This window comes from Melampsora larici-populina, assembly GCF_000204055.1.
Source record: "Melampsora larici-populina 98AG31 unplaced genomic scaffold MELLAscaffold_16, whole genome shotgun sequence".
Lineage (NCBI taxonomy): Eukaryota > Fungi > Basidiomycota > Pucciniomycetes > Pucciniales > Melampsoraceae > Melampsora > Melampsora laricis-populina.
Window position 1 is genome coordinate 1,239,438 of NW_006768780.1, and position 24,499 is coordinate 1,263,936.

The 24,499-nt window shown below is 43.3% G+C and overlaps 6 protein-coding genes across 6 annotated transcripts; 3 read left to right on the forward strand and 3 right to left on the reverse strand.

Annotated features, from left to right (window-relative positions):
- Nucleotides 1-6,373: 6,373 nt before the first annotated feature.
- MELLADRAFT_86041 (uncharacterized protein) lies at nt 6,374-7,220 on the forward strand (the record flags this gene model as incomplete). Its single annotated transcript, XM_007409485.1, has 2 exons — nt 6,374-6,467; nt 6,538-7,220. 2 exons carry the CDS (start codon nt 6,374-6,376, stop codon nt 7,218-7,220), a joined length of 777 nt encoding a protein of 258 aa, XP_007409547.1.
- A 1,284-nt stretch (nt 7,221-8,504) lies between these two features.
- MELLADRAFT_86042 (uncharacterized protein) lies at nt 8,505-10,813 on the reverse strand (the record flags this gene model as incomplete). Its single annotated transcript, XM_007409548.1, has 5 exons — nt 8,505-9,398; nt 9,467-9,907; nt 10,084-10,192; nt 10,242-10,667; nt 10,758-10,813. The coding sequence occupies 5 exons, from the start codon at nt 10,811-10,813 to the stop codon at nt 8,505-8,507; spliced, it is 1,926 nt and encodes a 641-aa protein (XP_007409610.1).
- A 1,068-nt stretch (nt 10,814-11,881) lies between these two features.
- MELLADRAFT_86043 (uncharacterized protein) lies at nt 11,882-14,418 on the reverse strand (the record flags this gene model as incomplete). Its single annotated transcript, XM_007409547.1, has 7 exons — nt 11,882-12,322; nt 12,389-12,457; nt 12,524-12,688; nt 12,762-13,453; nt 13,536-14,140; nt 14,208-14,345; nt 14,387-14,418. The coding sequence occupies 7 exons, from the start codon at nt 14,416-14,418 to the stop codon at nt 11,882-11,884; spliced, it is 2,142 nt and encodes a 713-aa protein (XP_007409609.1).
- A 971-nt stretch (nt 14,419-15,389) lies between these two features.
- MELLADRAFT_106149 (uncharacterized protein) lies at nt 15,390-17,173 on the forward strand (the record flags this gene model as incomplete). The annotated part of the gene is made up of 8 exons (XM_007409486.1): nt 15,390-15,449; nt 15,703-15,808; nt 15,908-16,110; nt 16,189-16,242; nt 16,310-16,511; nt 16,552-16,713; nt 16,913-17,033; nt 17,101-17,173. 8 exons carry the CDS (start codon nt 15,390-15,392, stop codon nt 17,171-17,173), a joined length of 981 nt encoding a protein of 326 aa, XP_007409548.1.
- Nucleotides 17,174-18,434: 1,261 nt separating this feature from the next.
- MELLADRAFT_106150 (uncharacterized protein) lies at nt 18,435-18,791 on the reverse strand (the record flags this gene model as incomplete). The annotated part of the gene is made up of 1 exon (XM_007409546.1): nt 18,435-18,791. The coding sequence occupies one exon, from the start codon at nt 18,789-18,791 to the stop codon at nt 18,435-18,437; it is 357 nt and encodes a 118-aa protein (XP_007409608.1).
- A 2,447-nt stretch (nt 18,792-21,238) lies between these two features.
- MELLADRAFT_86044 (family 5 glycoside hydrolase) lies at nt 21,239-24,190 on the forward strand (the record flags this gene model as incomplete). The annotated part of the gene is made up of 16 exons (XM_007409487.1): nt 21,239-21,453; nt 21,542-21,561; nt 21,637-21,831; nt 21,903-21,951; nt 22,051-22,105; nt 22,176-22,220; nt 22,286-22,505; nt 22,582-22,604; nt 22,745-22,752; nt 22,821-22,897; nt 23,011-23,041; nt 23,099-23,157; nt 23,220-23,354; nt 23,450-23,531; nt 23,607-23,742; nt 23,819-24,190. The coding sequence occupies 16 exons, from the start codon at nt 21,239-21,241 to the stop codon at nt 24,188-24,190; spliced, it is 1,722 nt and encodes a 573-aa protein (XP_007409549.1).
- Between the last annotated feature and the right edge of the window lie 309 nt (nt 24,191-24,499).

Here is a 24,499-nt window from a genome sequence, read left to right on the forward strand (position 1 = left end):
GTCACCTGCTATATCTGTCAGGATGAGCCCCGGCTTGTCGGGAACGGAGACCGCCCAGACCGACCCCCCGAGTAAAAAGCAAAAAGGAAGCCCGGCTTCCGAGCCGACCCCGCCCCGGCGGGGATTAATATCAAAACCCCCAGCCCGACCCCCGCCACCGGAAAATCGGTTTCCCACCGATAATCCGGTTTTCCGCTGAATCTCCGCGAGTTCTCGATGAAGCTGAGCCACTTCTGAAAGCAGCAACATGCACAAATCAAGCACATGAAAGTAAGTTATATGTTTGGATCACCAATCATTCCAGACTCTATTGGACATAACTTCACATTGGAAGATTATTTGGTGAAGTGCCCTGTGCCCATTGCTGTAAAATTATTAGTGCGGATGCTATTCTCACAAGTAATGTGATTAAATCCAGCCCATAAAAGGAAGCTGCTGCTCTTTAGACTCTTGCCCCATCGGATCCATCTTGCTAGCCAACTTTATTATCTTCATAAATTAAACCCTGAGTTGTCATATATCTTCTTTTTTACTGCTCTCATAACTTTTACCGTTCAAATATTCCTTTTTATTATATTCTCCTTATTAGTTACAACACATCTTCATATATTAAGGTGTTAATCTACAGCTCCTTGAGTTGTTCTTTTTTTGTTTTTTTATTGCTCTTGAATCTGTCACCTTTCAAACATTGACTTTTATCGCATTATCCTTACTAGTACAATAACACCACTTTTATTTTATACATGGCTTCAAACTCTTCTTGCTCATCATCTCAAGTTGGTAGTGAAGACACCATAGCAAAACGTGGCAAGTCCTCATATGTCTGGTGCCATTTCACGATTCATGGAGATAAAACAGTTTGTTCAGTAGTTCTATCTAGTGGTAAAGTTTGTGGAAAGGCGCTTGCCCGCGACAAGACTTCTAGTACAAAGGCCATGTCGGATCATCTCCAGCGACTTCATGGATTGTATAATCCTAAGCTGGCGGAGCAGTCAAATCAAACTTCATTGGAAGGCTCGTTCAAGAGGATCAAGACTCAGCATGTAGTAAGCATTTATGACCCAATGAATTCAACCTTGATCAAGCTTGTAACTTTGCTGAGTGTTTGTTTTGAACAGCTTGCACTGAACACTGAAACTCTCAAAACGGCAATTTCCTATTTCATTGCTGAAGCGGATCTTCCTTTTGCTTTGATAAATCGTCAATCTTTCAAGCATCTGTTGAAGCTTTGCAATCCTCAGACAGCAGGAATGATTGTCAAACGACACACCATAGCCAGACACATGATTTCGATGTTTCAATTCTTTCAGAACTATATCAAGAATAATGTATTTAACAAAGCAAAGTATATTTCTTTCACACAAGATGGTTGGACATCTCCAAATCAACGTGCTTACATGTCAATCACAGCACATTTCATCACCGACAATTTTGAGCTTAAATCGTTGACCATTGGCATTCCCCGTGTTTCAGGTCAGTTCTTTCCAAGCCCTCTCTGCTTCTCCCCAACATACCTATCAAGCTCACATATTCCCTTACCTTTTAGGACAACATGTGGCTTCGAATTATGCTGATCTATTTGTAAAATACTTGATCAAGTATAACATTGTTGATTCACTCTCAACCATTACCGCTGACAATGAAAACAAGAATGGGAAGATAGCCAAACTCATTCACGAGTCTCCTGAAATCAAGAACTTCAATCCTATCGAGTCTCTCTTTGGTTGTGTTGCACATGTAATAAATCTTGCTGCTCACAAAGGCCTTGACGTCTTTGGTGTGGTTGAAGATGCATTAGTCAATCCCTCAGATGCTTCGAGTGGACCAATGGATCTAGCCAACCTAGTCGATCGATCCGATTCAAGTACAGCAAACCTTTCGACTATCAGGTCAAGATGTCACGGACTTGTAGTCTGGGTCCGTAGCAGTCCTCAGAGATCGGAGGCTTTTTCGAAGATTGTGAAGCTACTACAAAGTATTTCTTTAGATTCAACTGATCCAGCTGACCCAACCGATGAAACCGAAGTCAACACTGCTCTCCAATTCCTGGCTCCCAAACCAACTGAGAATGTAGATGAAATTGACCCGATCTCACAAGGAACTGCTGTAGCTCTGATCCCCGATGTTGAAACTCGCTGGAACTCCACTTTTCTCATGTTCCGACGCCTACTCCGCCTCCGCAAAGCTGTCCAGCAATTCTGTGAACGTCCTGGTGCTACGAAGTTTCAGCTGACTGATGTTGAGTGGACTTACGTTGAGCAGATGTGTAATTTTTTAGAACCACTGTCCGAAGCCACCAATGAGCTTTGCCGATCACGATTTCCTACACTCCACACTGTAATACCAATCTACATTGCCGTAATGGGTCGATTGAACAACGCAAGTCTTCAAACTTGATACTTCACTTGTGATGATTTGAAACTTACAAGAGTTTTTTTATTCAATCATGTGTATTTAGGTTATATCAACTTATGACAATGACCACTTGATTCCCGCTGCTCGAGTGATGATAGAGAAGCTTGAGACTTATTTCAAGAATGTTCTACTCAAACCCGGTGCGGTATGTGCAACTATCTTGGATCCACGACTCAAGATGTCATTCTTTGAGGTGTGACTTCTCATTTCTCAACCAATGAACTCTCCCCATTTGATGTATAACTGACATTGTTATATGTTTTATCTCTCGTTCTTATATGATAGGCCAAATCTGAGGTTTTAGATCGTTATGACACATCCCCGGCAAAATTGAAAGACATGTTCTGCTCCGAAGCCTTGAAGTTTGAATCTCCGAATGAAGTTGCACACCAAGCCTCGAAAACCACGAGTCAATCTTACTTTGGGGCCGAGATCTATGGGACAACCATTGGACCGGCTTTGTTCGAGAGCGAACTCAGCCGTTATTTAAGCAATTTAGTTGAACCTGCCAATGCCGACATTCTGCTCTATTGGAAAAGCAAGGTCAAAAGCTATCCAATTTTGAGTCAGATGGCCATGAAGTACTTGGCCATTCCTGCTACCAGTGCTCCCTCCGAAGGTGCCTTTTCAAAGACCAAGGTCATTCTGACACCTCAAAGGAGTAAACTCTCGGATTTGAGTGTAGAAGCACTTCTGTGCCTCAAGGAATGGTATCGTGTTTTTGGTCCGCTATTTGTATCGCCCGGTTGCCAGGCTGAACCCATTGCTATCATTGATTGATCATCTTTCATCTATCCCTCACCTTTTGGACCGATCAATCACAAGTTTCTTGATTTTTTCAAACTCACTTTCTTAACTCTCCTTAAACACTATTCATGATTCATCTTTTATCTGTACTTAAAGTTTTCTACTGATCGATCACATCAATTGTTTCATGCCGACCTCGTTTATTATATACTCTGTTTAAATATTGTTATTAGTTTACTTACTGTATCTATTCTAGCTCTCTATAAATGAATATATCAATTGTGTATAATCAACCTACCGGGTGCCGGTTCTCCGAGAAAAATCGGGGATCTGCCTACCCCAGCCCGGCTTCCGATCCTACGGAGTCGGATCGGGGTCGGGGACTATACAGTCTTTGCCCGACTACCGTACCGGCGGTTCGGTGTACCGGAGATCCCCGACTCCGCCGGAGACGGGGCTCATCCTGATATATCTGACAACGTCAGATGGCTTTCTGTAACGTCACCTCACTTTACAATTTGTCAGCCATCTACATTCGACGTCACCTACATACAGTCAAACCCGCGCACATGCATACCCGCGCACATGCATAACCAGCCAAAATGCATAAGTTTTGGTTTCCACCCAGCTGGTGCGGGCCAATTTTGTCATTAATTGCATAATTATGTCAAAAACCATAATGCATACTTCTTTTCAAGTCCCCAAAGTCATAATGCATGCCTACAAAGCGCCCCAGGATGTGTTTTTTTTCCATTGAACTCTGATCAAATCCTTTGCAAGTAGGATTTTGGCAACATCAGGCAGCAATGAGCCCTCTATGGGGTCAAACCGACCCCTAGTGGTGTTTTTTTCGGTGTCAAAAAAATATCTTGTCCTTGTACCCGCGCAAAATACAAACGTACTATTGCATAAACTTATACAATTTCAACAAAAACCCGTCATAATGCATATTTCAATGCATTTAGGCCAATATGCATACAAATATGCATTATGGGGGTTTATGCCTATTTGCATAACCCGCAATAATGCATAGCAAAAATTGTCTCCCCAATTTATGCATTAGCGCGGGTTTGACTGTACCCTTTCCATCCTTTTCACCCACGTTGTCATCGTTTTGTTGCCTTTCTCCAGCATGAAGGACAGTCTTCATTGCACCTGCATCCGCTGCATCAAACTGATCTGTACACTTGATAATGGTACCCAAGTTCGTGGCCAGATGGTTCATGCCGACACTCGCCAAATTCATCTTAACAAGTATGGAGAAGCACCTGACAACAAATTTATCTTGGAGTTAGCCAAAAACTTTGCCAATATGAATCATTCGAAGGAACCGGAACCCGACTATGCCTCTTCCAAAGCATCAGATTCCTCTGAATCATCAGAAAAACCATTCACTCAACTAGTCTGTAAGCAGTTGAATGTCTCGTTCATAACATTTTAAATTGTATCGCTGACCAGTAGAACAAATTCTTCAGTTATGGTGTCCTACTTCATTGCTTGGCTATATCTCGCTTGTAGTATGACTCGTGTCAATTGTCGAGTCGCTTGAGACTACCTGTTACAGATAATCAAATTAGCGTCTCAAACCCGTTTCGCTGATGGCTGGCCTGGTTCCATTCCGAAAGATGTTCAAACAATCACCAAGAAGATGGATCTGGACGCATCAATTGAGCGGTTCGTCTGCTGTCCGAAATGTTTCTCATTATACTCGATCGAAACAGCTCCGGGTGAATGTGGATATCAAGCTTTACCAAAATCCCGTGTCTGTGGTATTGATCTATTCGCCTCACACATCATACCCAATCTTCCAACGATCATCCCTACAAACGAATTACCTCGTCGCAAATATCGGAAGATGAAGAGACCGGTCTCAACATTTGTACTTCAAGACTTTCAGGATTGGCTTAGTTGGTTTTTATCTCAACCGGAAATGGAGGCAGCTATAGATAGTTGGTCAGAAGAATGTAATAAGGACACTGAAGACATCCACGATTATCTTCAATCACCAGCTTGGCGCGCCCTATATTCCGGTTTCAAAAGATCAAACGGTTCAAATCGCCAATTGCCTTTGGCATTCTCGCTGTTCGTGGATTGGTTCAATCCCCTCGGCAATAAGATATCAGGTCGACAAGCTTCAATAGGCCTCTTCGCTTTACACTGTTTGAATTTACCACCTCACACTTGTCACCTCATCAAGAATACTTATCTCGCTGGGATGGTCCCGGCTCCGAATCAACCGGACATGACTACAACAAGTCATGTCCTATCGCCACTCATTAGTCAAATGATTGAACTCAATCGCGGTGTCACGGTCCGAGCACATCGCTATCCAAAGGGACGTAAGGTGTATGTTCGGCTCACAATCCTGGTGGGGGATATGGTTGCAAACCACAAGGTGGCTGGTTTCACCTCACACTCCGGCCGCCTATTCTGTTCATGGTGCACTTTACTCAACATAGATATCTAGAAAATGACCGTGGGACGCAAGAGAACCAGAAGGGATGTTCTCGATGCGGCGCACGCCTGGAAAGAAAGCGAATCTCTGGCGGAAAGGAAGAAACTGGTCAAAAGCACCGGGGTACGTTGGTCTGAACTGGATCGACTCTTGTATTGGGATCCAGTCAAAAACGTCGGCTTAGGAATCATGCACAACTGGTTCGAGGGCGTACTCACCAATCACTTCCGGTACAGATGGGTTTTTGAGGTCAACAAGCAATTAGAAGACGAAGAACTCGAACAAGCAACTGGAACGATTGATTTGGATGCTCTTGGCGATGCTCTCGAAACTGGGGAGGGAGGGCTTCCACTGGATCTCATTGCGTCAATACTTCGATGTTTGGGAGAATTTAAGGTACATCAAGGTGTCACCCGAATTCTGAAGGGTGTGGGAACCGCTGCGAATGGAAAATTGAAGGCAAGCGAATGGCATGCCTTATTTGCGATCCACCTGCCTCTTGCGGCCATCGACGGGTTCCTCGGAAATTACGAATCTTATGCTAGTGGCCAATGTGATCGTCGCCTCTTGGAACTGCTCAAGAATTTCTGTGCTCTGGTAGAGTGCACTCATATTGTGGCTTCTAGATTGGTCAAGGTGGGGGACTCTGAGCAATTCAAGAAGGCCTATTATGATTATACGACTACATCCGAAAATATCGAACCCGGTGCTAAGATTAAACCAAACCATCACTATGCCATCCATCTGGCAAGTCAGATGGATTGGTGGGGGCCAATGTTGGGCGTCGCCGAATTTGCCGGTGAGCGTTTATGTGGATTTCTACAAAAAATCAACACGAACGGCAAAGTTGGTATGTCAGATATTCAATAAGCCTAATATGGACCACTTAACTGATTATGATTGTGGTTGTGCGCATATAGAACAAATGGCTCAAACGATAATGCGTCGGTTCTGTCACCTTCAGCGATTGATGGGCAAGGCTCCTCCAGAAATGAGCACGATTGAGAAAAAAAGTCAAAGGAATGTAGGAGCCGCTTTCGAAGTGGACCCAACGACATATGAGTGTCTTCTCAAATACTACCAATCTCAGGACAATCAGTGGACTGACTTCAGGCGTTTGCCTTATCCGGAAAACGCTCAAGTCTTGGGGCCGTTTGTTCGTGAAGTGATGACGCTTGAAGGCCGGTATGGAATGCGATACAGCAAAAAAAGCCCGAATAATATTGTGAAGTTAGAGGCAGGTGGGAAAATTACCTGGGGAAAGGTGCTCCACATCATACAGTTGGACGATCCGGCAGATGTTGTGGTGATGGTGCAAGATCTTTCAGAAGTTGTCAATGAGACACTTCGGGTTGTATTCAGGAAGTTGGGTATCACACGGGTGGTCGAAGATTCAAATATCAAATTTATCTCAGCAAGAAGCGTGGTGGCATCTGTGCCTCATCGCCCTCTCCCTGCTTGGGCAATGGGATTGCAAAGTCCGAGTCTCCTTCTTGTAGGGGTCGAGTCTGCGGTACAGGAGGAAGGGAATTCAAGAGCGGTCAATATGGATGTGGTCTACGTGGCTAACACGCCAGGTGATGATGCGATGGAGATCGATTAAGATCCGTCCATGAGTGGAATGATTATGTTTCAATTGTTGTTTTTCCTTATCACAAGTTGTTTTTCCTTATTGGTTGTCTTCTACTCTCTGCTTGTCTCAAAAAAATACAAGATATCTTGCGGTTACATAAGTTGAGCGGAATAGGACTAGGACCCTGTCAACATAAAGACGCGTGGGTTACCTTTCAAAAGGTGTAAGGTTCTTTTTAAAGCTGTCCCCTTAACCCCTGAAAAGTAAACGTGGGTGGTATTTCAAACCGGGGGATATTCTGATTGTCATTTACGTAGATGTCGTTCCACGTTAATGTATCAAAGGGAAGGCAGAAAAAGGGGAAAACGAGGGGGTATAAAGGTCGGGCTGATGGAAGCGAGCGAATTCCAGCTCAATCCTCAGAAAAGAAATATCGAAGTCGAGAATGCCTTCAACTTACCTCTCATGGGCAAATATGCCTGAACACATCTTGACCAACATATTTGAAAATATTCCTGTGGTTCTTCCTAATTGCGGGCAGGGATCTCAACCAGTGCACCTTACAAGAGTTTGTAAGCACTGGTACCAGGTTGGCATCCGCATGTGAGTTATATATATAAGTATCTGAACGATTCTTCCAAACCCATTTTGTTACTTATCTTTCAACCAACAGACTGTGGAGGAAGCTTCGAGTCAGCAGAGTAGTTTCTTTGATCAAACTCAACGTGACTGCACTGGCTCACCCCGATTTGGCCCAAAGAATCACGCACCTCTACATCCATGAAACCAACTTTTTCAGCCACATTTCCGAAAGCTATTGGGAAACTATCCCACCTCAAGAGAAAGGTTTCGCCGTTGACTTTGTTTGGCCTTCATTTTACCGCATGGACACCTGGCTGCCAAACGGATCCGCGTATCTGAAGCGCTAACACACTTCATGTCACTCCTACTCCATGTCTTGTTTTCTCAACATCGTGTTTCTTGAATTTGAACTCTAAGTTGTCCAGTTTTGAATAATTCGCAGGGCCACATCCAATGCAATTTGAACCACAACTTTTTTTATTTGATTTTTTTCCACATAGATCACAAACAGACCAAAACAAAACAAAAAGTATCTACACAAAATAAAAGCACGACATAAAAGAGATAGATGAACCACAACAAAAACAAAATGTAAAGGGAATCCAAGAACACTACAAGAAACCACCAAGATCACACACAGGCAGACAAAAACAAAAAAAAAGTATGTAAACGAAATAAAAGCACGACATGATCCAAACAAGAAACAACGCAACACCTCCCTCGCTTCATTTCTCAAGCATTGTTCCAAATATCCCACCTTCTAGCCCGCGCATCATCTTCCTTCTCTTCCATATCATCATCATCCACGTAGTATTGACCTCTGCCACGAGACCCACCTTCACCATTCCCAGCACCCTTCCCAGTTTCCCCTTCCTCAACTTCACCATCCCAATCGCTTTCATCCTCATCAGCCTCCATCCTGCCTTTAAGTTTTTGTGCCCGGCTCAGCGCCCCGCGATTTCCACCTTTTTTGAAGTCATTTGGATCCTCTTCAAAATCATCTTCTTCGATTGGTCCCTCTTCTTCATCTTCTTCTCCATCAGTATTCGCAAGGTCTATACTATCTTTAGCAAATTTCCCATCGTCTTCATCTTCTGAATCTACGTCGCTGTCCGTTGCGTGAGTGAACTCATGATCCAGATCGTAATCTTTCGTGGCTCTTCGCCAGTGTTTGTCGGTAAACTTCTGATCTTCAAGCTTCTCGTCGGGATGCGGTCGACCTAGGAGAGACTCAGAGGGATCCGGAAGAAACATCACTTTCCAAGCATCGGCGATGTCTTGTCGATCTGCGACTGGAAGGACGTTGTACCACTCCGCATTGTAGAAGTCGATTGGAAGGCCGCGAGGTGGTCGTGTCAAAGTTGACTCAATGGGATGTTTGGGGCGAATGCGCGTACGTGTCTGAATCCGTGTTTTGCTGAGCGTTTTGCTTAGGCGCATATGTTCGTCAACCCGTCGCATGAAGATCCCAGCTTCGACTGATTGATAAATTGGCGTCTTGACCACATAGACCTGGCGCTCGACATCAAACTCATCATCACTGTGAGCTTCGACGTGCTGCAACATCGATAGATAGCGAGTGGGAAAGCCCTTTGCACCTGCATAAGCAAACCGTGTGTCACGAAGCTAATGGGGTACCAATTCAGTATAAACCTTTTGATAAGTGTTAGGAAAGAAAGCAATTAATGACTAACGCGTTGCCGGCCCCTCTGACTTGTTTTTCTTGCTTCCTCTCTTTGATTGGCGCCTGATTCTTTGGCCTCCTTCTGGTACTTCTTAGCCATATAGTAATGTACATAGTGATTGTACGTTCGCTCGAGTAATAAGAGGTTGTGGACAAATTTTGCATCGGCATTTGGAAACACCTTCCCAGTAATCCACATTCGCAAGATTTTGATAGCACTAATCCGACAAGCTTCATTCCACATCGAGTCGGGTGCGTCTTCAAGATCAGGAGCCCAACAACAAATACCCAGCTTTGCTAGCATGGCTACCGAGTACCTGAGAAAGAAATCTTGTAAGTGAATAATTCCCTTTCCAACCTTTATGCGACCCGATTTGGCATCCCGAAGAGACACGATGTCAGTGATAGGAAGGAGGTCTCTGGCGGCGGCGTCTTCAGCAAGAGCGTTGATCTCAGCGGCATTCGTGAATTGTGCGTTGAACTGCGTAAGTAAGTTGGGATCCGGTGCCACCGGAACTGAACCTGTTTCGATCAAGTTCCATAGAACTCGAATAAACAGGTAGAAAGAGTCCTAAAGACTACAAATGAGCAAGGTTTCAAGCATAGAACACAAAAGGACGAACGTACCCTCGTTCCTTGGAAACCTGGAGGCGCCTCATCCGGAGCCATCTGAATGGGATGGCGTTTCGGCGATGGTTTAGGAGGGGCAGAACTACGTCTGGAGCTTTGGGAAGGTCTTGAAGAAGATTTCGGAGTGGTGATAGATACTCGTTTAGGGAAGTTACTCGAAACACTCCGCGGGCGTAGGATTTGTCTTGCGTGATGACAAAGATAAACTGGGTCTATTGTGGGAGATTGGTGTTGTAGGTGCTTTTGATGAGGTTGACGCTCTGGACTTCCCTTTCTCTGCTGAGGCCGATTGTTGAACAGACACGTCTTTGAACTTCTTCAAAAGCTTTTCGTATGATTCGTCTCTGGCGGCGGATTCAGCTTGCATTTGGGCGGATTGAGCTTGAATGTCTTGAATAAGTTTATTCTGAGCCGCTAATTGTTTTGTAGTCTCCTGTAGCATTAATTGAAGATCTGGAGGGGGATCCATGATTAAATTTGCGAAACGATGTTGGAAGTGAAGTTGTTTTAGCAGATGTGAGATGGTAGTGACCAATCGATGTGAAACAAGATATTTGTGATGAAAAATGCAGAGGTTGAATCTGGTAGAAATTGAAGAAATAATATATCAACAGTCAAGCGATGATATCTGAACAAGGAAATGAACCCAGATTGGTCGAAATGAAACTTACGAGGGATGAATGTTGGGGTTTTTATAGGCCTTGCAAGCCTGCTTAGCTTGCGCCATTGGATGCAAATCCTGAGTAGACTTTCATACAATCCAAACCGCGCAGACCTGTCACTGAGTCCTCATCATTAGACCCTTTGAATGTGTTGATCTGGGCCCTAGCTACGATGGCTGAGTTTTTGTTCGTACCTTGAGACAGTGCCGCCAAATTTGAACACCTGTTGTATTGATTGGGAGGTTGGCAATCGGCCTTCGACAAAGGATTGTATGAAAGTAGCCGAGAATAGTGGCAGATGGCGAAATAGTGTCTTTAAGTGGGAGATCAACGTGGGTGAAAAGGATGGAAAGGGTATGTAGGTGACGTCGAATGTAGATGGCTGACGAATTGTAAAGTGAGGTGACGTTACAGAAAGCCATCTGACGTTGTCAGATATAGCAGGTGACCCCGCGGGAACCCGAGGATCCGGCCCGTAGGGTCACGGTGACGCTGTATTTGAAACGTCACCTGTTTGCCCGGGGTGAGTGGTATAGGCTAGTGGCTAAGAAAGGATGTGCCTGGGTTCGATTCCCAGGCTTGGAGCATTTGATCTGAAAGGAAAACTGGAGCCCTAGGGCTTGTCTCAGACCACATCAGTATTAAATGCCCCAGAGTATCATAGATAGCCTTTATACAACTTGAAGTATGCTCCATTCTTTTGACTATCTTGCGTATAATCACTTACAGATCCATGGTTCTTGCGCTTTGAATTCTCTAATTTTTTCAATGGACGTATATGAAAATACTTGAGATTTATCTTGGTTCAGATGCAATTTGGGACAGATTTATTCAACATTCATTGCACTTGTCATTTTAGTCAAAGAAGATAAAAAAATAGGTCTAACATAGAACTAAAAACCAATCTTAGGGTTTAAAAGAAAAAGACAATTTGAAATATGAGACTCAAAAGTTAAAAAGTAGTTGTAACATACAACTCAAGACCTCAGGCTTTGAAAGAGAAAGATACTTGAAAGATAAGACCAAAAATTTAATCAGTAGTTGTAACGTACAACTCAAAAAGGGCTGAAAGATAATAAGAAGATTAAGAGAAACAGATATAATTGGAAGTAATTATTTTGGGGAGAGGGTGGCTATTGTATGATAGCACCGCCTTGAAGAGGTCTTTTTTTAAGATTGCGATTGTATGGTAGGACTGCTTTGAATATATCAGCAGCTTGGGCAAAAGGGATACCAATGCTGTTCAGATTAGATAAACTATATGTATCACGGTCCAGCAATCGACCAAAGTCATCAATACCTTGATCTTTTAAAACCTCCCGAGCCTTAGTGAAGTTAGGTGTTACCCCGGCCCAGTCCAAAAAGTGTTCAAAAGGTGGATAGGGTCTAGGTGCAGGTGATTCATCACGTGGGGGTGGAGCCGTAGTAGGTGGAAATGCTGGTGTTGCTGGAATTGCCTGTGGGATGTGTGGCAAGTGCTGATCTCCAAAATAATTGTAATTGTTGATGGTTTGGGGAATCTGAGCAGAATGGGTTTGGAAAGAGCCATTTGGCTCTGGTCGATCACTGGTAGACTCTTGGGGATCAAAATTTTGGAACCCTTGTCAGAGCTTGGCTTTTGCTTTTGCAAAATCTCGAACTGGAACGTATTCCCATCCAGCACGATGCATAGGAGGGTTGATTTCATCAACCCCATCTTCTCCTTGATCCTGAGGAATGAAGATGGCTGTGTTAGTAAAAGGGACAGCTAGAAATATTTAGAAAGTGTTGCTTACCCAGTCGCGGGCCCACATGCGTACTCTGTCAGTATTCAAGACCAAAACTTCCTCAAGATTTGTTGGATTAGGTGCTGCTCCAACGTTTTCACCGGATCGGAATATATTTTCAAATTTTGACATTAGGAGGTTGTATTTCTGAGTGACTGGATCAACATCTGCAGCCTAGGAAGGATATTGAGGCAATCAGTTCCTGTGATGTAACACAGAAATATGAAGAGACAAATGCAATACTTACAGTACGTTCCTCTGGCTCATCTTTTCCTTCGGATTGATCTGAATCTTGTTCAGGCTCCTGCACATGCCGGTTAAATACTTTGTACAAGTGGCAATTAGAATCCTCATCATCCTTAGGGTTATTTGGATGAACCATCCTGAGACCCATCTTTACATCAGAAGGCATGGCTAGAGCAGCGTCCACAAATTCCTTGAAGGTAGCCTTATCCTTAATCACAGCCTTATCATTTTTTTTGTGCTCAGCAGAGCCATTTATCCACCCTTCGATCGTCAGCGTCCGATCTCTATATGCAGCTTTTAAAGCAGGTAATACTCCTTTCTCTGCTTCATCACAATATTCGAAAACTTGGTTGCGAAACGTCAACCAGTCGTGACCGTGCAAATTCATTGATTGCTTGACTGCATATCGTGGTTTTTTGTCGATCCATTTAGGCTGTAATGACTTCGGGATTTTGCTACCACCTCCTTTTCCCTGCTTTCCCGTATTCTTCCCTTTGGCTTCAGGTGGCTTACCCGGTGGAAATTTGAGTACCCAGATGTTGAATGTTATGATCAGCTTTCGGCAGGGGTTAGGAATTAAATTGGCCGTTTCTGGATGGATCGGAGGTTCGTTTGGGTGAGCACTAGCTTGGTCACTGAGTTGATCCATTTCCAACTCATCCTTGCTGTTGAAGTCTTCCTCGTCCTCTTTGACTAAGCATAAACACAGAGAAGAGAATGGAATTAGTATAATAAGTACAATCAGGTGATATATGATCAAACTTGATGAACATACACAGGTCATCCTCATCTGGGAGACTTCCATCACTAATTCGATCACTATCCACCTCTATTTCAGTTGAGACTCCAAGATCCATCATTGCACCACTGTTGGAAGGTTGTCTAGAAGGTAAGATTGGATTTGGAATGGCAGAATGTTGACTAGAATTGGTAGAATATTGACTCGATTTTAAAGGCAAGACTTCATTGGAAAAGTTTGAATTGTGTCTAGATCGTAAAGGCGAGACTGAATTGGAAGAAAAGGCTGGATTGGAAAAGCCAGAAGGTTCTTGAGGATGTAAAGGTGAGACCGAATCAAAGATGATATTCGAGTTTGTACAATCAGTGGGAAACATATTGAATGTGTTTCCTAAATGATCTTCTTGAGTTTCCAACGATTGCTGATATTCAGAGTATGCAAGATACTGATCAGGATACACAAATTGATTCGAGTTGTTGGCAGGAATGGAGTTGCTGTTGGATGATGGAAGGGAGAATTCTTGATCAAGATTGAGATCGAGTTGTCCTGGTGGATATAAAGCTGATACTGGAGAGTTGTGCTGCTGGCTGACAGGGCTTTGGTGGTACGGATATGGTATGGCCTGAGGGGTCATCGGGTTTCTGGAAATGGGCCAAATCAAAGTCAGAATGCAACTCTAGTCCAGGATCAACTGATGCCAATGCTCACTGGTTTGCCATCGTCATTGCAGCAGAACGCGTATGGTAAGGATACGTAGGGATGCTGTTGGGTTGAGAAATCCCATAATGTTGATTGATCATGGTTCCGTGACCAAAACTTTCCGGATTGCTATCAAGTAGAAAGGCACTTAGAAAGCATGAAGAACATGTGGCGGATGGATTACTCACGGTGGGGTATTGTGAGCGCGCCGGTTGGACATTGTTGTCTTCAGGCGGGATGCAAAGTCTAGTCAGAGGGTTAGAAGTGCTTCAGAATGAAGCTCAAAATGCTTTCGTGCCCTATCGGTGCTGGGGGGTCCATTGTGATGCCGAGCTTTGGTTTCAACCATACCAAAAGTTGAGGAAGCTTGTGAATTTCAGATACAAAGGCAGCAATATTTGTGATCTTTCAGGATCTTTCACAAACTTTGCACCCTTGAAAAAGTCGAGTACAGCCTACTACAGCTCTTATGTAGAATCTACGTTGGTAATTCTTAGTGCAACTTAAAAAAAAATAAAAAAAAATAAACGGGCGACGGCATTTTTTATGCAAACAGCTGTATGAGAGCATGGGAGTCCGTCATAGGTGAAAAATATCTTACCAGTAAGCATAGCTTTTTCAAGATGTGTCTCAGAGGACCAAAGTGAATGGAAAGTTGTCATATGAATCTTCGAACAGTATGGGATTGATCGTTACCGTCCAGTACAACATCTTGCTCAAGGACTGTGCGTTTTCGTGAAAAGTAGACACGCCTCACGGTTCGTTGATTGTGAAAAGAACGACCTGCGGGGTTGGCTTATCTGTCTTCCAATCAAAACGCATGCTCATGCGATGTTGTGTTTGAATTTTCTTAACCAATTCCTCAGCACAATTGAGGTTGTACATACTTGTGTATGTGCACAAGTCCCAACAGAAATGCCCTCAAATGCCTCTTGGTTCATTCAATTGAAAAGTACCTTGTGGATTTGATACTACACTCTCTTTGAATGGAATGAAGGAGATCATCAATATTTTCAAAAGATCCTACACCGGAATTCTATCGCGGTATCTACGTTTTTCGAATTTCTTGCTCAGCTGGTTCCAACAAGTTGAGTATCTGCTCTCTCTACTTCGGTTGAGTAAGGTCATGTTTTCTGTTTGTTTGCGCCAAGAAATCATAAAGGGATACGGGAGGTCCTCTATTGCCAGACTATGGGTTGTCCTTGGTCAGGTTGTTTTTTATTTGGTTGTGGAAGTGTGTGGACTCTGGAGGTGTGTGGAACGCAAGGAAAAAAACGGTCCCGAAAACACATTTGAAAAAAACCGGTTGTTTGTTTACATACATACAGCCCCGGCGGGTGGCTTGTTTGTTGTTTATTTACAAAGTCAGCGCGTGTTTTGTTTGGATTGGTCACGTGATTTTTGGCGGCGCCCTTGGCCCCCGATCCTGTCTCTTCTCAATTTCTCAATAAACCCCATCAGACTACAACATCATGGAACTTCACTACTCTCAACGATACCTTAGTCGTCGGCAAGCTATTCCACCTCAGAATTCGGTAAAGGCAGCATGGGTTATCCGCGAGCGGGTACTGGGATTGTATCCCACGATGCCCAACGATTTGATTGCGCAAGTTTTTTTACGATCAAAATCTTATCTGAACAATCCCAGCGACTAATTCTATGATACATTAAATCATGATCCATCCACAGTGCTATGCTCTTCTCGATAGTTTTCTTAGGACTCTTGGCCGGTTGTTTTGTCGTATGGCGGCATCGTCCATATCGATCACTCTCAATTTACATTCTCGCAACTGGATGTTTCACTACCTTTCTCGGCTTTGCTGTTCGAGCTGGAATTTCTACAAATCCGGATCCATCTCGAGTCAGCTTCATGGTCGAGTGCATGCTTTTCGTCATCGGACAATTATGCTTCGTAAGCTTTTACCCAGTGTTCACAAGCTTTCGCTACTGGCCGAAGAACTTGCAACTCAATTGCGAATTTCGTTGTTAGTTAGATGTCTGGGTCATGCGCACTCGTGATGAACTGGTAGATGGCGTTTCAGAGGTGAGTTCAATGCTTGTTCCCTTGGACTGGGTATAAAGTAGCTGACCTTCTGTCTCAACCTATCTAGCATGAAGGAGTCGATCTACAAGCCCACGAATCACCTCGAACATGGCTTCTGGCTGCTAAACACGACTGGGATACGAGACTTGCTCTTGCTTCAAGACTCTTGATTATTCCGCTTTGCTTATTACTTTACCTCGTTGGTTACGCCATTTTACCGGGCCCTCAAGATGTAAGATTCAATAGCCAAGAAAGTCTCAAAGTCCGAGGTGCGTGCTTGATTTTTTTCTCTTGCTCGATTTCGGTTAGCTAATGAACATTCTGCATTAGGTGGTGCTAGTTTTTTACCACTGTCCATTCTGGCCATCATGGATATTGTCCTGGTGATGAAAGCATGTCTCTATAGTCCAGCATGGCTTCCTACACTCCTTCTCTTTGTTGCTTCCATCATGCTTTGGATACCAGCTCTATGTTAGTCGCATATCAGTTATCTTCCTTGGCCCATATATTTTTACTGACGCCTTTCTTCTCGGGTCTTAGATGCATTTTGCTTAGTCAGCATTGTAAGCACGCCTTTATTTGACAATTGATCAGGAGGCTGAAAAGATATTCATAATGTAGACACCCGATACCTCAAATTTGATCCGATCGAAAACCCTGTTTCACGCAGGGTTTGGTTTTACACAAGCAGTTTGTATCATGATCCTGCTGTTCCTAACAAGACGTCCTGCTTTATGGGCATATCGAGAGCCTCCTGAAGGGACAACACCTGATCAACCACCTCTACCAAAGTATGTCACTTCTGTACTCGTGCAGAGAGTTTTTATTGGAGTGCTTACAAACTCATTTCGAAAACAGATATGCATATGTTCCAGCCCGCTGGACTCGAGGTGGAACCGAACGTATGGTGGAGACTGCCGAGGCAGGATGATTTAACATATAGAAAAACAAAAAATGTCTGATTTGACAATGTAGAATATATCTCTTTGCTTATAGTGCTCGTCTTATTGTAAGAGTGGGTAGGTGCCTGGCAATGATTTTTCGTCTTAGATTTTACCTTGCTTTTTGTTTCTTGTTAGTCTTATTTGACAATTCTTGGATGATTTATAAGTATTAGTCGATTGTGATTGCTAGATTGTATTTTCTTTTGTGGAACATGTTGATTAAGTCCCGGTTTGGGTTTTGTTATAATATCAATACAAGATATCGCTCGATTGCACTTCAAGATTATTATGAAAGCGTCTTCTGATCTCAACGGCTGCCAATCTTCAAAAGAGGATACTTCGAAGCTTAGCCTGAGAAAATTACTGGCCAAAGTATCAATCACAAGAGCTTCCAAATGTGTGTCGATCTGGCTGACGCATAGTATGACAGAAGAGGTTGTGATATGAGCCCTGTTGTTCAACCTGATGCTCCTTGTCTGCTTGGCGTGCAGAAAATTAACAAGAATACAAAAGCTCATTTCATGGAAAGTTTTCCTAGGCAATTGGTCTGAATGGCTTCATGGAGCTTTAGGTTTGTTTGATGAAATTTTGAAAGGTCGATGTCCCCCTTTTGTTTTGGTAGCACTAGCATGAATTCTCATGTACCTTGGTACAGCTGTGGATACTCACAGTCTTGATTTCTTGCAGTGTGGACCTAGACGCAAGGTGGCAACTGTGCAGTGTGATGTCATGTTACAATGCGGTTACAAGGACTTTCTTTCCAGCAAAAGAATCTGAAAATATATATATCATGTTGCAGAGGTCACAAATTTATGTATCTTGAGTTCAAATTTCTTAATGAACACAGTTTTTATGACTATAGTCAGAAGAATTCATGCAGGGAACCGTGTTTCAAACCGCGCACAAGAAATGAAAGTGACTTTGGGGATCAAATGACAAAATCAAGGAAGAAAAAAGTGTAAAAAATGATAGCTTTGAGGTTTTTGTAGGAATAGACGACAAATATCATATTTCAGAAAAGAAATGATGATTATCAATTTGGATATACCTGGTGGAACCACAGAACAAAATGTCGCCATGTCGCTATCAGAGTGAACCAAGCTTGTTGATTTGATCTTTTGACTTTTGAGACCTAAGCACTGGAGAACTGATGGTCAAAAAAAGAATCCCCAGTAGCCACAAAATTTACTCTCACCTTTTCTAAATACGAGTGTTTGAGCTTCGGAACGCACGGCTGGACCGAAAAACTCAGGATCGACCCATGTGAGGGATTTGATCCAAAGCCGGTCTTGTAGTCCTCGGTCCTGCCATTTCCTTTAGACCCTGTTCAACTTTTACGGGGTTTTTTAAGGCATTCATTTTGGCCACGTTGTTAACCAAGAGCAATTTTTTTTCTGCATTCCCTTCCTTAATCAGGTCTTCAGTGGCCGTGAGACCCGGCTTCAAGCCATTGACCACGGTTCGTGCAACTTGGGTTCCCTTCTGGAGTATTCTGGGCTCCTTGAGATATGCAATGACTTTCTCTGGAATGCGTGGCGCGGGTGAGCCAGAAATGACACTGAAGAGAGCACATAGAACCAGAACAATTGCTAGTTTTGTGGACATTTTGTATAGATTTTATGCTTTGATAATGGGAAAAATGTTTTTAGGAGGATCTCAAACTTTTGGATAAGATGTTTCAGTGGATGTGGATGTGGAAGGAATCTACAAGCCAGTTCGAAGCTGATTTTATAGGCACACCTGATGATAACTGGACTGAACAAATCCACCCGACACCAAAAACTTCTGAGTCTTGGATTCAGATCAAGTATGCATGTATACAAATTTCCCTAAGGCGTAAGACATGATCAGATGTGGGGATCTCTCGCTGCGGGTCCCAAGTTGTGTGCGGTTGATAATGCTGGTAGCTCTTCATCAGCATTATCTTGACATGCGCCGGTACTGTCTCTAGCTGGCTGTTTCATGAGTGATTGATTGCAGTCGCGACGTTTCGGGGCATCTCTGTAAGCAATGAAACGCGCCAAAATTAGCAGTCGGCCATTGATAAAGGAAGTACGTTGGTCAAGATGAATTGTCATAAAATAACCAAATCAATGCGCACATGAAGGGATGCAAGCGACTTTGATCGACCTGATCATGAGCAACTGAAAATAAGCACAGGAGATGTTCCTTCTTGGTCGATGTGAACCAATCATGAACTCGACTAATAACCAAACTCGAAAGGTGTTAGATATCTCAAATGCTGCTCCTTACCGAACCGTACGATCGTTCTGACTTGTTTCCTACTGATATCGGCTCGGACGAGATTATGAGGTTGTATCAGTCTCGACTCTCACCTCACGTGGCGTGTGCATTCTTCATGATGATCAACGGGCCATATTCAGTTCAGCTGTTCAGCCAGAGGGGAAAATGTTATCTATCAATTGTGTGAGAAGGCAAAGCCATAAAACAGATGAGTGTCAGATAAGGATTCAACAATTAAATTCTCAAATTTGTTAAGGATCCTTTGTTAATTGTTCGACTTGCGACGATACGTAAATTCATGAAGCTTTCAGCACCCTGTTTCGAAATCTGGTGCCCTATTTGAGGCCTTCTGCCGATTTGTGGTGTTATGTGTCACTTTGAGGGCTGAGTATGAGTCATAGACAAGGGTAGATCATGCCTGTGGCCATCCATGAACTGCAAAGACATACCCGCGCTGAAGCTCACTGGGCTGCTGTAGCGATCTTATCGCCCTACCGCGAAGTTGGCACACAGCGAAAAATACCAGGCACCGGTACATGATTGAAGTAACCTGATCTTGCGTCGCAGGATTCTGCAATTTTTTCTTGAATTGTCGTTTCCATCTCCTGAAGAATTTCTAACATATTGTCAGCCGTTTAGTCCTTCAGTCTCAGGATCAACATGTTTTTTTGTCTTGGCATTCTGATAGAGTGCTGAGATCACCTTCCAGGTCGGATTATAAGACTCCTTTGTTAAAACTTTGAGATTGTCGTATCTGTGGGATTTTACGGCTCCTGCTCTTTGAATATTTTCGAGCTTACCTTTGCACTTGAAAGATGAATCTGACTTTGATACCCCTAGTAAGCTCGTGCTTTACTAGAAGCTTCAATCGCGATCCTGATTCGTGATATTGGCACAGGACATCAAGAATGAGAGGTAGCAGTGACTTTCTAGCAGGGTGAAGAAACTTTGGTCACTCGGTACATCCGTACTATTGAATACCGATGTTCTGCTTGCACCCTCGAGACGATGTACCGGTAGAATTCACGTGAAAGCAAGTTGGTCCAACAACCAATGACAAACTATGGAACTCTGTCATATGGAGGGAATATGGCTCACAATTCTCAACCTTGGGACTCGGGGGCCCCTGGAGATCCACTCAGAATAAACTTGGACAATTGAAGAAAGTGTGAACTTGGTTCGCTGATCTTACGCTCAGACTCGAGTGACTCTCACTCCTTTCGTCGACCACCCATATGTATAAAGTTTTCTTGCAAGCTTCGGCCGTGGTCCGTGGTGGAAATTCTAAACAGTGGCTTGACTATCAGCTCTACCTCTACCGGTGTCGTAATCATGATCTTTCACCTCATGAACCGGCTATCACATCTCGTGGCAAGCAGTTTAGCATCAAATCCAGCACATGGTCTTTTACTTCATGGAAACTGTAAATCCCTTTAAATTTACTCGACGTCCACTTGCTCTGCTCGTTCCGATTGCATATCGTTGACCAAGTGCACTCCTACTCCTCACCGGTGCTACTCCTAGATCCCCCGTATGATCAATCAGTAGAATAACGAGTGGATTCTACAAAGTGGAGGATAGAGCAAAGATATACTTTGACCATCACTCAATGGCTTCCCCCCGATGGGGCCATCGCACCTTGATAGTTGACGAGTCTACCTCGTGTCTCGCTACAATATAACGTGAGTTGACGATATCGGGCTCATCCGAGGTCTTCGTTCATCGTCCTGTAAATATTGCTCCGCTCACGGCTCATTCACTCTTACTGCCTCAGACAGTGCACCTTTTCCTGCATTTTGAAAGCTGATATGATGACATTCAGATACCTTCCTGTCCTCCTGATTGTACAATGTGTTGCGGGCCATCCACCATACCCTCCGAGGGAGACAAGGGCAACATTGCATCTAGACTCTCACAATTATTCGACGGAGCAGAGAGGCTATTCCAAGAACGCGTTTGTGACCGCCAAAGGAGATGGACATCTTTATCTTGACGACAGGCTATTTGATTTCCGAGGTTTCAAGTAAGTCTCTTCAATTTTACCAGCTTTGTCATTTGTACGGAACGGTCACTGAAGATAAGTTTCTCGGTTTGTTTCACTTTCGGAATAGCGCACCAACCTTGCTCGAAGGTATGTCCATTAGCTCATCATGATACTCAGACAGGTTATGAACTGTAAGAGTCCTCTAGCCCGGTGCTTTACAAGTACCCCTCACTCAACCTACGATTCACACCCTTTCTGTAGGGGGCGATTGGCAGGCTCGCGATTTACTTGAGACTATCAGCGGTTTTGGAACACCTGCCACGAGGACTTATCCACTTAGGATTGCCAATACTCAGTTTGGAGGATATATTCCACCTTCATCGGGGCAGGTGATTGGTTGGGATCAAGATAGAGACGGTTTGTGATCTGTTTCGACGTTCATCCCCCCTGATTCATGCTGAAGTACATCTCGAGACCGCTTTTTGGAGGTACAGATTGGATTTACAATGAAACCAAGTGGGAACAAATTGATCGTGTGTATGTCATTTCATCTCCGTAGCCCTCACTTCAGACTCCAGTGATTTCGGATCAGATATTTTGGAGGCCTAACGATTGACTGTCTGATTGGTTCCCCAGTTTACAAATGTCGTATCGTCATGGAGTCAAGTTGATTATCCCAATCATCAATCAAGTAAGTCGCCAATCACAGGTTCTGAGTACCTTGATTCCTGACTTGTTATCTGACCATGTCCATTCATCAGGACTATGGTTCATCTTCGACAAACTACATTGGAAACTTCAACGACGTAGGTTCTCTGTGATCAAGCATACGGCACTGGGGACGTTAACTGAGCTGGTTTGACGTATTTAGCTGATACGGCATAGATACAACATAACCGACTATGACACTGCTCGAAATTCAGTCGATTGGTTTACAGACCCAGAGATGTTACGAGTTTTTAAAAAGCTTCTTTCCAAGTTCTTGAACCGGATTAACACAGTGAACCATATTCGCTACGGTAATGATAATACTATTCTTGCCATCGAGACAGGGAACGAGATGAATTGGAGATCACAGAATCACACTAGCTGTACGCTGAATACCTATCCATGAATTTCCAAAAGTGATCCTTGTGAAGTGTCCATTCATTGATTTCCGCTTTGTAGTCAGGCGATCCCCTCCTGCTAAGGTAAGTAGCCTTCATTCATCAACGTTTCATATCCAGGTATATTGATGAAAATGCTTCATGACTCCTTTTTGATAGTGGACATTATCAGTAGCACGTCATATCAAATCATTAGCTCCTAAACTTCTCGTGATGGATGGTAGCTAGTTGAGTGGGCAGAACCTCCCAAGCATTTATCAAATTCGATGTTATTGACCGGACATCTTGGATATTTTTCAGTGCTCGAAATATTGATCATCCATGGGAAGAAGAAGTACTAAAATCTCCAGATGTTGATATACTTTCTTATCATTTGTGTAAGTCTCTTTATCCCTTCTGATGTATTGTATCATGAGATCATCAGTCTGTTTGGTGCTGACAGTAATGAGATCTACGCATACAAATTTATCTCACCAATAAAATAAAATAGATGGAGATGATAACATTGACTATTTTCATGGGTAAGCCTCATGATAATCCTCCTTACAATCGCATAACTGATGTGCTATGTTTCAAAGTTTGAATGAACAAGTTCGCCGGTACAACAAAACACTTATTCTGGGCGAGCATGGGTTTTGTGAGAACGTCTCTTGAATCACTTCAAAGAATCCAACTAATAGAGTGTTATGATTTATGTAGACTCCGAGACTTCGCTCTATAAGAAAGCATACGATCTTTATCATTGCGCTGGAACTCTCATCTGGTCTTTAACAGCGCATTCAGAGAAAGGAGGTTTTGTCACTCACTCCGAGGGCAATGCAATCTTTAGCTACCGTATGTCATCTTTTCATCATTCAAATTTTATACATGGAGGAATCACAGGTCATTATTCTTATCCTTAAACCACTCATGAAACAATTTTTTGATAGATATACCGGGATGGGCGACTCAAACAGCCAGTGACTTTGATACGCAAGAGCACGAAGTCGTTCACTCTACTTACCGAGCAAGGTACATGGGATAGATTATTATCTCTAAACAATTACCTTGATCATCGTGACTAAATTCAGCTCGTGTCCTCAATAGCTACACGGCCTTAGGGCTTTATCCACCGCCATTCCCGATCCCGGGTAGCCCTCATGCTTTCTTTGTCCACCGCGGCGCTCATGTTGGGATTTCATGGATGGGTGTAGCATGGGCTTATAGCTATCAAATATTCGGTGTAAGTAACATAACTCGCAGAAGAGATGAATAAGAGTGACTCAAACTAGATTAGAGACTGATCTCCTTCATATCAGGCACATGTACGCAACTTGGCTTTCAATCTTGTAGCTCAAACTGTCCACGATAACGTAGCAGCAGGAGACCTATTCTTACCTATCGATCCCACTAAGCCAACCCAAGCAATCGTCGTGAAAGTACTTCCTGCTCAACCTCAAAGATCACATGCAGGTTGGAAAGATGACAAATGGAATCATGGATCTACTCATAAATCTACTCATAAAACTCAAACTACATCAAATGATATACAAAAATTGATACTATCTCCAAATCAACCACGCGCATTAGAAGGAGGTTGGTGGATGGTTAGAGGTATAAGTGTGGATGGAATTCCAGGTCCATTTTCAAAACCTATCTTTCTGTCACCATTTTCTAAATCAAATCCATGATCCATACTATCATAACCCTCAAACTTTAAAGCTTAATAATTTCACTATCTTGTGCATTTTAATGTCTCTCAGTTTCATTTGAAAAGCTCCAGTCATCTATTTTTCTTATCTATCACCCATGAGCAAATTGTACATATATCATTCCATATGATTTCTCTTACAATCCTAAAGCAGCAGTGGAAATGGTTTTGATCAATTAATAATTCATGCTTAAAAGTCAAGGGGGCGGAGTTCTTCCAAGGAAGGCAGAGACCTGCAGAGACCAATCAACGCGAATCAAACCACTAAATGTCCACTGAATGCACTTCT